The 12,516-nt window shown below is 62.3% G+C and overlaps 1 protein-coding gene across 1 annotated transcript in view; it reads right to left on the bottom strand.

Annotated features, from left to right (window-relative positions):
• STK10 (serine/threonine kinase 10) overlaps nucleotides 1-12,516 on the bottom strand; it is a 54,701-nt gene that overhangs the window by 10,132 nt on the left and 32,053 nt on the right. The window contains exons 3-7 of the mRNA XM_056112309.1: nucleotides 10,446-10,494; nucleotides 8,949-9,098; nucleotides 3,218-3,290; nucleotides 2,207-2,401; nucleotides 1,991-2,072 (exon numbers count right to left, since the gene is read on the bottom strand). Coding sequence (XP_055968284.1) covers nucleotides 1,991-2,072; nucleotides 2,207-2,401; nucleotides 3,218-3,290; nucleotides 8,949-9,098; nucleotides 10,446-10,494 — 549 coding nt within the window. The remainder of the gene's footprint in view (nucleotides 1-1,990; nucleotides 2,073-2,206; nucleotides 2,402-3,217; nucleotides 3,291-8,948; nucleotides 9,099-10,445; nucleotides 10,495-12,516) is intronic.

Here is a 12,516-nt window from a genome sequence, read left to right as displayed (position 1 = left end):
GGGTCAGGGGTCTCCCAGGGGTGCTGAGGGCCAGACAATGGGGGGTCAGGGGTCTCCCAGGGGTGCTGAGGGCCAGACAGGGGGTCAGGGGTCTCCCAGGGGTGCTGGGGGTCAGACAGGGGAGTCAGGGGTCTCCCAGGGGTGCTGGGGGCCGGACAGTGGGGGAGTCAGAGGTCTCCCAGGGGTGCTGGGGGCCAGACAGTGGGGGGTCAAGGGTCTCCCAGGGGTGCTGGGGGCTAGACGGGGGGTCAGGGGTGCTGAGGGCCGAACAGGGGGGTCAGGGGTCTCCCAGGGGTGCTGGGGGCCGGACACTGGGGGGTCCGGGGTCTCCCAGGGGTTCTGGGGACCAGACAGGGGGTCAGAAGTCTCCCAGGGATGCTGGGGCCCAGACAGTGGGGGGTCAGAGGTCTCCCAGGGGATCAGGGGTCTCCCAGGGGTGCTGAGGGCCGGACAGGGGGGTCAGGGGTCTCCCAGGGGTGCTTGAAGCCCAGACAGTGAGGGTTCTCCCAGGGGTGTTTGGGGCCCGGACAGTAGGGGGTCAGGGGGGGCCTCCCGGGGGTGCTGACAGGGGGGCCGGATGGCGGAGGACTCTTCTCTGGCAGAGAATACCCCGGGCTGGCCGGAGCCCAGCAGGGAGTTAGTTTGGGGGCCACATCCTGACTCTGCTCTCAGAGGTCACTCCCAGCAGGGACCCCTGTGGGCTGCCAGAAATGGGACCTGCATCAGCACGTGCAAGGCCAGTGCCTCAGGCCACTGTCCTGTCTCCAGCAGGAACTCGAACTTGCTGCCTGGGCTGCGGCTCAGCCCGTTCAGACACCCCAAGGATGTCAGAGGGAACCTGTCCCCGGGTGCACCGAGGTCCCCGGCCAGGGCAGCTGCCTTCCCAGACTGGCTTCAGAAATCTGCACCGAGCCTCAGAGCACTGGCCCAAGAGCATCAGAGGGTGCCCAAGCACTGTCTCCCCTTCACACAGGTGGGTCCTCGCTCACTGTCTCCTCCACCCCACACCCTGTCTCAGCAGCCCCGGCCGTGCTGCTGAGTTGGGGGCGGGTGCCGGGCCTGGGGCGCGGTCAGGATTTTGCAACCCAGGAAATTCCTGAGTGCAGCTGGGACGAGGCCGGGGCAGCTGTTCTGCTCTCGGTGGGATGGTCTGGAAGCCGGACGTCCTGGCCGCAGGGGCCTGGAGCTGCATGCCTGGGGGGTGACAGCAGAGGCCTGGACCCCCACCCCCACGTGCAGTCCGGTGGCAGACCCACCCGCCCGGCAGAGAGCAGCCCCCCGACTCGCTGAGCCCACGATTCCTCTCCGCGTGCTGGACAGCCCTCGCCGAGGACGGCTCCCCAGCGGAGTGGACTCAGTGTCCTGTCTGTTCATCTGTCACCCACGTCCTCTAGAGAGGAGACGGGGCGCTGGGATGACCGTCAGCTGACCGGGGCCAGCAGGCCAGGAAGTGGGGCTAGGCCGGGCACCCCCAGGATCTCAAGTCCCCAGAAAACCATCCTGAGTGAGACCCTCCCGTTCCCCACAGCCAGCGGGTGTGAGGGGCCATGTCAGAGAGTGTCCCCCCATGGCAAACCCCCCTCAGTCCTTGGGTCCTGGCTAAGCCCCCAGGTGGCCTGGCCGTGGTGCCGCTGGCCCCTAGACCGGGGAGTTCCCCACTTAGCGCCCTAGGTGAAGCCCCGAGGGCCACCGAGTCTCGAGCTGAGTGGGGCCTCTGAGCTGAGAGCATTTTGGAAGCTCTCTCACGTGGGCTGGTGGGGGTCCCTCGGCCAGCTGTTCTCTGAGCCCCTGTATGTCGGGGCAAGGCTGACGCCCTGTGCCCAGGACTCCATTCCCTGGGGGCAGTCGCGGGGGGGTGTCCCCTGGAGCCCCATGGCCTGCTGTAGAGTGACCCACGCCCTAGGCCTCTGCCAGCCCCAGGAATGAGCACCCCAGAGCCCCACCCAGAGCACTCCCTCCTAGGGGGGCTGAGGGGGAGGGGCGGCCACACCTCCAGCAGCTGCGTGGCGCTGGGCCGGCTCTCAGGGCTCTTGTCCAGCGCCATCCTCAGGAAGTCCCGGAAGTCCGCGGACCTGGTGGTGGGAAACGTGTCACCCGGCTGAACAGGTGGTGGGGGGTCACGGGCATCTGAGCAGCAGAGGGACATGCCCGGGCCCCAGCAGGGACGCCCCCTACGGCCGCGGGCCCCCCCGCCTGGCCCCCCTACCACTTGGACGGCGTCAGCAGTGTCGGGGGGTCCGACTTGGCGATCTTGAGCAGGACCCGCATGGGGTTGAGCTCGTGGTGGGGGGGCTCGATCTGGGCCATCTCGATGAGCGTGATGCCCAGCGACCAGATGTCCGCCTTGTAGTCGTACGGCGTGTCCTTCATGGTCTCGCACAGCACCACCTCCGGGGCCATCCTGAGCCGGCCGGGGGACAGGGGGGCGCTGAGGACCCGGCTCCGCCCGGCCGCCCCCTCCAGATCCCCCGGGGCCGGCGCGAGCCTCCACTGGGCGCGGTTCCCAGCGCTGGCCGCCAGAGGGCAGCAGTGATCCAGAGTGCAGCAGTGGCCTGTGGGGCTTTGGGGGGCGCTGGGGAAGGACCGGGCTTGGGTGGGGGGTTGATTCTATGAGAAAGAGAGAGAAAAGGGAGGGGAAGCGGAAAAGGAGAGCGAGGAATAAAGGGGTGCGGAGAGAGAGTGTGAGTACAAAGGCAGAAAGCAGCCGGCAGGGAGAAAGCGGCCAGGCACAGTTCGAACAGAAATACAACAGAAAAAGGCGGAAACGCAGCGGGGCAGAGAAGTCCAGGGGACTCCACAGCAGAGCAGGGATTAAGCCGTCCCCCCAGTCCCGCCCCTGCCACCCCCTCCAGGGTCTGGTCACTTAGCGGGTGTGGCCCCCAAACCGAAAATTTGAAGAGGAAGAAAAAAATAACAATCCAAGAATTGAGAATAACATTTAAGAATAAAATAGCAACCTTTGGCCTGGGGAAGCGGCTTGGAGAGCTGGAGCTCAGGCCTGGGGGGTCCCGGAGCACTGCCGGGAGCAGCCCCAAACTCTCCGGTGCCTTGGGGGGGCGGGTCTCCTTGGCGGGGAGCCTCTCCCCGACCCTGTGAAGCTGCTGCCAGGACGCCTCAGGCGCTCACAGGTGCAGAAACCAAGGCAGCCAGGCCAGGCGCTGGGCGCGGTCAGGGCACAGGGGGGCGGGACGGGCCGAGGCACGACGCTGCTGCTCACCAGTAGGGCGTCCCGATGAAGGAGTCCCGTTTCTGCAGCGTTTTCAGATTCTTGGCAGATACGCCGAAGTCAGCTACGAGAGAGAGAGAGAGAGAGAGAGAGAGAGAGAGAGAGAGAGAGAGAGAGAGAGACCTCAGGTGGACGCTCGCAGGGGTGAGGCCACCGCTCCTGCCCCAAATGCCCAAGGGCGGGCCAGGCTGTGGGGGACGCGGTGCTGGCTTGCGGGTGTAGGGACGGTACGGTGACCTGAGGGCTTTCCAGGGCAGGACGAGCACTATCGGGGACTCTGCCTCTCTCCCTCTGTGTCTCTGTCTATCTCTGTCTTGCTCCCTGTACCTCTCCGTCCCCATCTCTCTCTGTATCTCCGTGTGTCTCTCTGTCTCTATCTCTGTCTCTGTGTCTGTCTCTCCCTCCCTGTGTCTCTATCTCTGTATCTCTGTCTCTATCTCTGTCTCTCTGTGTCTCTGTCTCTATCTCTGTCTCTCTGCCTCCCTGTAACTCTATCTCTGTGTCTCTCTGTCTGTCTCTAACTCTATTACTGTGTCTCCGTCTCTATCTCTGTCTCTCTGTCTCTCTGTGTCCCTATCTCTGTGTCTCTGTGTCTCTGTCTCTATCTCTGTCTCTCTCTCTGTCTCTCTGTGTCTGTCTCCATCTCTGTCTCTCTCTGTTCTCTCTCTCTCCATATCTTCTAAGGGAGGGACACTCCCCAAGTGTGCTCAAGGCCCAGATGACAGTGAGGCTGAGCCCCGGGACTCCTGCACGCATAGCGGTCACTCCGGCCAGGCCAGTCTTTTGAGGCAACGATTGCAAACCCACGGGGCTGGCAGCCATCGGTAACCAGAGGTACGCAGCAATGCCACAAACAGCAAACTTCCAACGCGGCCACTCAGCTCTCAAGAGGACAGACCTGGCATCCTCACAGACAAGGCCAGAGCCACAGCACAGCGGGGAGGGCGTCTGCCTGCCTCGCACATAGACGACCCGGGTTCAATCCCCGGCACCCTATGGGGTCCCCTGAGCACCGCCAGGAGTGATTCCTGAGTGCAGAGCCAGGAGGACACACTGTGCATCGTCGGGTGTGACCCAAAAAGTAAAAAAAAAAAAAAACAAAGGAAAAAGGGGGAAGTGCTGCCTGCCCTCCTTCCCTCAGAAGGGACAGGAAGGCCCAAACCGCCGCCTTGCCGCCTTGCACAAGGGCAGTGACCCCTGCGAGGGCCCATGGCCCCAGCCCAGGAAGCCTCTGCCAGCCCCGGTGGGGGAAGCCACCACTTCCCTCCCGCTGGGCACCCCCCTCCCCGCTGCCCAGACACCAGGGCAGGATCATGGGGTCCTCTCTGCACATGGATGGGTTCTCTTTGGGGGGTCCCCATCGTGGGGTGTCTGCTGATGAAAACAGCAACTGCCCTCAGTTAACGTTCCACCCAGAGTAGGAGCAGAGAGATGGGGGTGGGGCAGAGAGCATCCACCCGGGTGAGGCTCTGTGGGAGAGTGAGGGTCTGAGGGAGAGTGAGGGTCTGTGGGGGGAGAGAGGGTCTGTGGGGTCTTGCAGGATGGGCTGTGCAGGGCACTGAGGGACCCTTTTTTCCTGTCTCCCACTCAGTGGGACACAGTGCTCAGGGCTCTGTGCTCATGGAGTCCTGTGGTGCTTTGGGTCCTTTTTTCCTGTCCCCACTCAGTGAGACACAGTGCTCGGGGCTCTGTGCTCACGGGGTCCTGTGGTGCTTTGGGCCCAACCCTGTTGGCCTCCTGCAAGGCTGTCCCCTCGCGCCCCCACCGCTGTTGCTGCCAGACGATGGACCCTCCGCTCTTGCCGCTCTTCGGGTTTACAAAGCAAAATGCACGAGGCCAAATTTTCTGCATTTGTGGCTTTTCTGTTTATGTAACAGCCGGGGGTGTGGGGGCAGCGACCAGGATGTGGCGAAAGAGCGTCACCTCCCGTTCTGGTGGGGGTAGGGACCCAGCCCGGCCCGGGACCATAGCACCGCCAGGCCCCAGATGGGGACCGAGCTGGGCTCCCCGCCCCGACCCTGGCTCTGGGGGTTCAGGGATGGAGGCGGGGGCGTGAGGGGCTGGGTTGCCGGAGGGCTCAGGGATGGGGAGAGGCGCTGAGGTCGCCTCCTTTGGGGTTTTTGGAGAAGATCAGACTGAAAACTGTGAGGAGCGAGTGTGACCCTCCACCCATACACAAAAGGAAAGAAGACAGAGTACCGCATCACCACTTATACTCGGCCCCCAGGGAGTGCCCACTTCAGGGCCAGGGCCTCGGACAGCAGGGACAGTGCCTGTCTCATTTGTGGCATCCAGTAGACTTCCCCAAGCAATGAGCACAGAGCCATGAGTCAGCTCTGAGCACAGAGCCATGAGTCAGCTCTGAGCACAGAGCCAGGAGTCAGCCCCGAGCACAGAGCCAGGAGTCAGCCCCGAGCACAGAGCCAGGAGTCAGCCCCGAGCACAGAGCCAGGAGTCAGCCCCGAGCACCGCAAGGTGAGGCCCAAAACAAATCCCTCCAAAGGTGCTCACTTCATGCATTTACCGGAGCTGTGTGCTGAGGCGAGCCCAGGCGTGCGGCCTCACACGTTCATCCCCACTGCCCACCGCGTCCACTCCTCAGGGAAGGGCACCGCCCAGACCCACAGATGAGGATAGTGGGGCTCAGACACTGACAGTGAGGGCTGGAGCGATAGCACAGCGGGGAGGGTGTTTGCCTTGCACGTGGCCAACCCGGGTTCGATTCCCAGCATCCCATAGGGTCCCCTGAGCACCGCCAGGAGTAACCCCTGAGTGCAGAGCCAGGAGTAACCCCTGAGCATCGCCGGGTATGACCCAAAAAAAAACTGACTGTGAACCCATGTGAGGAACAAACACTACACGAGCTAGACTTGGGTTTGGTTTTGGTTTTGTTTTGCTTTTTTTTGTCTTTGTTTGATTTTTTTTTTTTTTGTGCTGGGGATTGAACCCAGGTCTCACGCTGGCAAAGTTTGTGCTTGACCACTGAGTGCTTCTCCTCCCCACCGTCTATCTCCTCCCATCGTCCCCCTCCCTGGCCCCTGGCCCTGAGTCCATCCCATTCACAACGTCCACTCCTGTCTCCCTCCCTGGCCCTGAGTTCACCCCCACCCCACTGTCCACTCCCGTCTCCCACCTCCGCGGCCGGAATCCATCTCCTCCAGGCCAGCCCGCGGGAGTGACCCGCTGTCCTCTCGTGGGGGTTTTACCCCACTCTCTGCAGGGCTGGAACTAAGCCCCCGTGGACAGATTCTCGTTCTGGCGGCCACGGCACGGTGGCTTCCCGTCAATGGCAACACTCACAGATTTCCATCTCCAGACTTGCTGGCACAGACGCGTACCACAAGTCCCCTGCAGAGCTCCAGATGTATTTACTTAAGTGAAGAAAACTCATCTCTGCAAACTAAAATGGCCCAGCCCTGGTGCACGGAGCACCCACGCGGTCTTGCCGCCGTGCCACCCCTTCCAGCCTGCACCAGATGTTCTCTCAGGGGCCAGCCCAGCACCGCGGACCCTCAGACAGTGGAGGAAGACCCCGCACTGTGGAAAGCAGGACCTCGGCCATTCCCCTCCCGCCTGGCTGCCGCTGCGTCTACGGCCACAAGGACTGTCTGTCGCCCAGGGGCCAGAGAGGGGGCACTAGGGAGGGCAGTGGCCTTGCACACGGCCAACCCAGGTTCCATCCCTGGCAGCCCGCAGGGTCCCCAGGCACCACCAGCAGGAGGGACCCCTGAGCACAGAACCAGGAATCAACCCTGAGCACTGACCATTGTGGCCCAGAGTCACTGTCCTCCCGTTGTTCATTGATTTGCTCGAGCGGGCCCAGTAACGTCTCCATTATGAGACTTGGTTGTTACTGTGTTTGGCATCTCGAATACGTCACGGGGAGCTTGCCAGGCTCTGCCGTGCGGGCGAGATACTCTCGGTAGCTTGCCGGGCTCTCCGAGAGGGGCGGAAGAATCGAACTCCGGTTGGCCATGTTGGCTGCGTGAAAGCAAACGTTTGCCCTACCCGCTGTGCTATCGTGGCCCAGAACCAAATAATAACTTAGAAGCAGAAAATAATTGTGTGATGGTGCCCATGATATTCAAGATGAGCCAGGGACAATAAATGATCTAGCATCTGCCCCTGGCAGGCAGGCTTGAATGGTGGTGGGAAAATCCGAGCAAACACAATGCCCAAAAGGAGAGACAGAATATGGGGAAACTGTCTGCCACAGAGGCAGGGGGAGGGCTGGGATGTGTGTGTGGGGGGGGGGAGGGGAATACTGGGAACACTGGCGGTGGAGAGTGTGCACTGGTGGAGGGCCGGGTATTCGATCACTGTATGGCTGACTCTTGAACGTGAAAGCTTTTGAACTGTATCTCATGATGATTCAATAACAAAAAAAATTTTTTTTTTTTGCTTTTTGGGTCACACCCGGCCATGCACCGGGGTTACTCATGACTCTGCGCTCAGGAATTACCCCTGGCGGTGCTCGGGGGACCATATGGGATGCTGGGAATCGAACCCGGGTCAGCCACGTGCAAGGCAAACACCCTACCCGCTGTGCTATTGCTCTAACCCCCAATAACAAAAAAATTTTTAATTAAAAAAATTTTAAAAAAAAGTAATGTGGAGTTCATGCCCAATTCAATCAGCTTAATCAATGGCTGAATATAGGTAAGTACTCCTACATTACTAAAAAAAAATAGAAACGAAAACTTGTGTAAAAGGCATTATAAACGCATGCAGAGTGGTGAGCTTGGAAGGCCTCAGGATGCAGACCTTCCTCTGCCATATTCCTAAATCCCATCATACGTGGAAACTACCGCCAAGCGGGGCCAGAGCAACGGGGGAGTGGATTAGACGCGTACTTCACACGCGGCCAGCCTGGGTTCAATCCCCTGGGATCCCCCAGGCTCCACCAGGAGGGGTCCCTGAGCCCTGAGCGCTGCTGGGTGAGGTCCCCCCAAACAAACAAAAGTGCCGAGTGTCAGGAGTGAGCCTGTGAGCCTGTGGGCCAGGCGGGCAGGGATGGTTTAGCGAGGTCTGGAGACTGCTAAGATGGGGGCCAGGGGGATCAAGGGCTTGCAGCCCCCAGCTTGGAAGACCCAGGGCATGCCCAGACCTCCTGGGGGTCCCTCTCCCGCTGGGCTCTCACTGAGTTAGCCCAGGAGAGGTGGCGCAGAGGAGGACACATGTGATGTGCGAGGGGCTCGGGTCAGCCCCTGGCACCACGTGAAAATAATACGGCAGCGTCCTTCTAGCTGGGGAGATGCCGTGTGTCACCACATAATTGTTGGGCAGAGTTTAGGCCCAGTTATGTTTTCAAAAATATTGGGGTGTAGTCATTATTTTTTCTTTGCTTTTGGGGTCACAGCCAGTGATGCACAGGGGTTCCTCCCGGCTCTGCACTCAGGAATTCCTCCTGGCGGTGCTCGGGGGACCATATGGGATGCCGGGGTTTGAACCCGGGTCGGCCACATGCAAGGCAACCACCCTACCTGCTGTGCTATCCCTCCAGTCATTCTGTGAAGCATTTTGGGGGGAAATAAATCATGCCAGTTTCCCTTAAAAATCACATAGGATCGGGGCCAGAGAGACCACCCAGGGGCCACTCTGCTCCGCCGGCACCCCCTAGGGTCCCCTGAGCCCCGCCGGGGTGGCCCCCAAACCAGGAAACAAGAGTCACGACGACCAGAACGATACCCACTGGGCCGCACAGCCCGTCCCCGGCCCTTACCCAGCCTGATGTCCCCCTCCAGCGTCATGAGCACGTTGCCGGCCTTGAGGTCGCGGTGGATGACCCTCTTGCTGTGCAGGAAGGCCAGGGCCTCCAGCATCTGCCGGCACACCACCTGGATCTGGGGCTCCGTCAGGCCGCGGTCCAGCTCTGTGGGTTGGAGGGGCGATGGTCAGCCCGCAGCTCTGATGCTCAGAGCCCAGCGCTGGGGACTCCGGTGCCCGCCAGGTGTCCGGGTGCTGGGGGCTGCTGGGGGCACAGATACGGGTCCCTGCACGGAGCTGGGCCACTGGGGTGACGTGGACAGCGGGCAGTGAGCGAGTTGGGTCTGCGCCCTCACACGGCCCCATGGCTCCGGGGACATCCCGAGTGCCCACGCACACAGTGCTCTCTCCTGGGGGAGAACTTGGGGCCCAGCTCTCCTGGCCACCTCCAAACCTGCCGCCCGGGATGCCCCCCTTCCTCAGACACACCCTCCATGCCCACCCCAGTTCAGTCTGCCACGCCCTGCCCAGTGCCTGTGCTTCCGGACACTCTGGCTCAAGGCCTCAACCTCAGGGAGCACCGTCCACGCGGGCGGGGGGAGGAACCAGGAGGAGGCCCAGGGCCCCCGAGGGCCACAGTGCTCAGGATCCCCAGTGGGAGAGGGAGAAGGCAGGGCCGGGGAATCAGTGCTGGGGTCAGTGCTGGGGGGGTCAGTGCTGGGGTCAGTGCTGGGGTCAGTGCTTGGGGGGTCAGTATTGGGGGGTCAGTGCTGGGAGGTCAGTTTTGGGGGGTCAGTGCTGGGGGGGCCTTCTGGGGGTTCAGTGCTGGGGGTCTGTGCTAGGGGGGTCAGTGCTGGGGGGGTCAGTGTTGGGGGCCAAGGGCTGGGGGGGTCACTGCCGGGGGTCAGTGCTGGGGGGGTCAGTGCTGGGGTCACTCTGGTGCCTGTCTGCCGCTCCCGTCCCTCCCACGGTGACTCCATCCCCTCCCCACCAGCTCTGCCTCTGCCCCCACGTGCTGTGGGCCCCTGCGGCCGAGCCTCTTTCCCACGAGTGCAGAAACTCTCCGTGGGAAAAACCAACGTTCTGTTTCCTCCCGAGAGCCGCCAGGAGTGGGTTTCTGGCTCGTCCCGCGAATCTGCTTCTCAGTTTTCAAGGCCGGTCCATCCTGTTTCCCACAGCACCCCCCCTCCCCAGGGGCAGTGCCTGCGGCTCCTCTGGCCTCCTTGCCCACCCCCTCATCAGGAGGTCGCAGGGGAGAGGGGCCACCACGGTTACTCAGGGCCACTGAGCTCCCCCTCGGAGTGGGGACCCCCTACTCCTGGGGTCAGCAAAGGAGACCCCTGAGGGCTGGGAGGACCCCGGGAGCAGGACGCAGCTGGGGGACACGGGGCTCTTCTGGAAACAGTGGGAGGGGCCCAGTCGTGGTGCCTGGCCTCTCCCAGAGGGGCCCAGAGCAGGAGGCCCGGAAACTTCCGGGTGCCCTCAGCAGCAGCTGGTGGCCAAGGGGACTCACCCAGCATGATGGCGTCCACGGCTCCCCCGGCGCAGAACTCGATCATGATCTGCAGAGACAAGGCAGAGGCCATGAGCAGGTGCCCACGGGGGGACGGGGGGCCCCCTACACCACCCCCACCCCAGCAGGGTCCTCAGCCTCAGGCTTGCTTTGCTGGGCAGCTCAGTGGACTCCAGAGTCCTCGGCCAGCCTGCTGTCCCTCTCCCTCAGGGGCGGACACTCCCGCCCATGCCCACAGCCCAGCGGAGGGCACGAGGGCCCCATGCCAGGGAGAGCCCTCCTGAGCACTGCTGGATGTGGCCCCCCCAAAACAAAGCAGTGAAAACAGTGTGGGAGCCTGAGCACAGCTGGTAAGGTGCTTGCTTCGCACGTGGCTGACCCGGGTTCGATCCCCAAAATCCTACAGGGTTCCCTGAGCACTGTCGGGAGTAATTCCTGAGCACAGAGTCAGGAGGAATCCCTGAGCCTCTTATTCCACCCCCAACATCCCCTGTTCCCTGAGCACAGAGCCAGGGATGGCCCAAACTCTTCTCACTCCCTCTCCTTCCTCCCCCCAAAAGAACTGTTGAAACACTTTATCTCTTTTTTTTTTTAATTTTTTGCTTTTTTTTTTTTTTTTTTTATTATTTCCAGCAATGCTCAGGGTTACTCCTGGCTCTGCACTCAGGAATTCCTCCTGGCGGTGCTCGGGGGACCCTCTAGCATGCTGGGAATCGAACCCGGGTCGGCCGCGTGCAAGGCAAACACCCTCCCCGCTGTGCTATCGCCCCAGCCCCCCTAAAACAGTCAATTTCTTGCTGTGCATCTTGTTTGTGGGTTGGGTTCCGGGGCCACACCCAGCAGTGCTCAGGTCTTACTCCTAGCTCTGTGCTCAGGGGTCACTCCAGGGGGGCACCCCCACATGGTGCTGGGTCTGGAGCCTGGGTGGGCTGTACACAAGGCCAGTGCCTTCCCGGCTGTCCATAAAGACACAGTAACCCCCCCAGGCCGCCCCCCAGCTTGCCCCAGAGAGCTCCAGCAGCGGGCAGACGCTTGCAAATACCCGGAGCGCCCCGCACAGGTGGCCGGGCCCGGCTGGCCGGGTTCCCCGGGGACAGGGATGGAGGCCTGACAGCTGCTGTGGGCGGTGAGCGTGGGTAGGGTTACACGGCAGGGCCGCTGGACACACGGCACGAGCGAGGCACGCCCATGACCCCTGGCACCGCCCACGCACCCGGAGGCTTCCCAGACATGTGCCCGTTGAGAGGCTGGCTGACCCTGGGCATATAGGAGGCTGGCGGGGCAGGGGGTTGGGGGGTTTGTTCTGTTCTGGGGCCACACCTAGCTCAGGGATGCACATTCCTGGCTCTGTGAGAGGGACGGAGGGACCCCAGGGGGTGTCAGGGAGGGGACCCGGTCAGCCACAAGCAAGGCAGACGTCTCACCGTGGTTCACAGGGGGCCTGGACTGGGTTCCGAGCCACGGGGTTCCCCGAGCACTGCCGGGAAGACCCCAAGCATCGCTGGCGGAGAGCCAGAGCAACCAAACCAAAGTTCTGCCTGGGGGCCACCAGCACAATGGCCACAGCAGCGAGCCCCCCACACCATGGAGAGGGACAGCGATGAAGGAAGCAGGAGGGTGCTAAGGGGGCAGCCGGGGTGGGCTTAATTTCTGGCACCCCTCCAGACCCCTGAACACTGCCTGGCATGGCCCTGGAGACTGCCAGCAGCACCAGGGTGGGCCGGGGACCCCCAGCACTGCTGGCCCTGAGCGGCATCACATCCTCGGACCCTCAGTGGGAAGGGCGGGGAGCCCCCAACACAGAGAAGAGAGGGTCACACCTTCCGTGCTCCGAGTGTAAACTGCCCGGAAGAGGCAGATCTGGAGAAACAGAGAACAGTGGTTCCCATAACAAGCGCTCTCGGGGGGACCCCAAGGGCAGCTGACCACACGGCAGCTCTGAGACCAAGACCCCAGCTCTTGAGATCGAACGCCAAGGCCTGCCTGGTTTCCTGGAACCCGCACACATCCCTTGGAACGGTCTGGAAACTGCCCCTCCGGCTTCTGTCTCCAGTATCCTCGGGGGTCTGCA

This window comes from Sorex fumeus, unplaced genomic scaffold, assembly GCF_029834395.1.
Source record: "Sorex fumeus unplaced genomic scaffold, SorFum_2.1 ptg000017l, whole genome shotgun sequence".
Classification (NCBI taxonomy): Eukaryota; Metazoa; Chordata; class Mammalia; order Eulipotyphla; family Soricidae; genus Sorex; species Sorex fumeus.
This window is presented reverse-complemented; position numbering and strand designations above follow the sequence as displayed.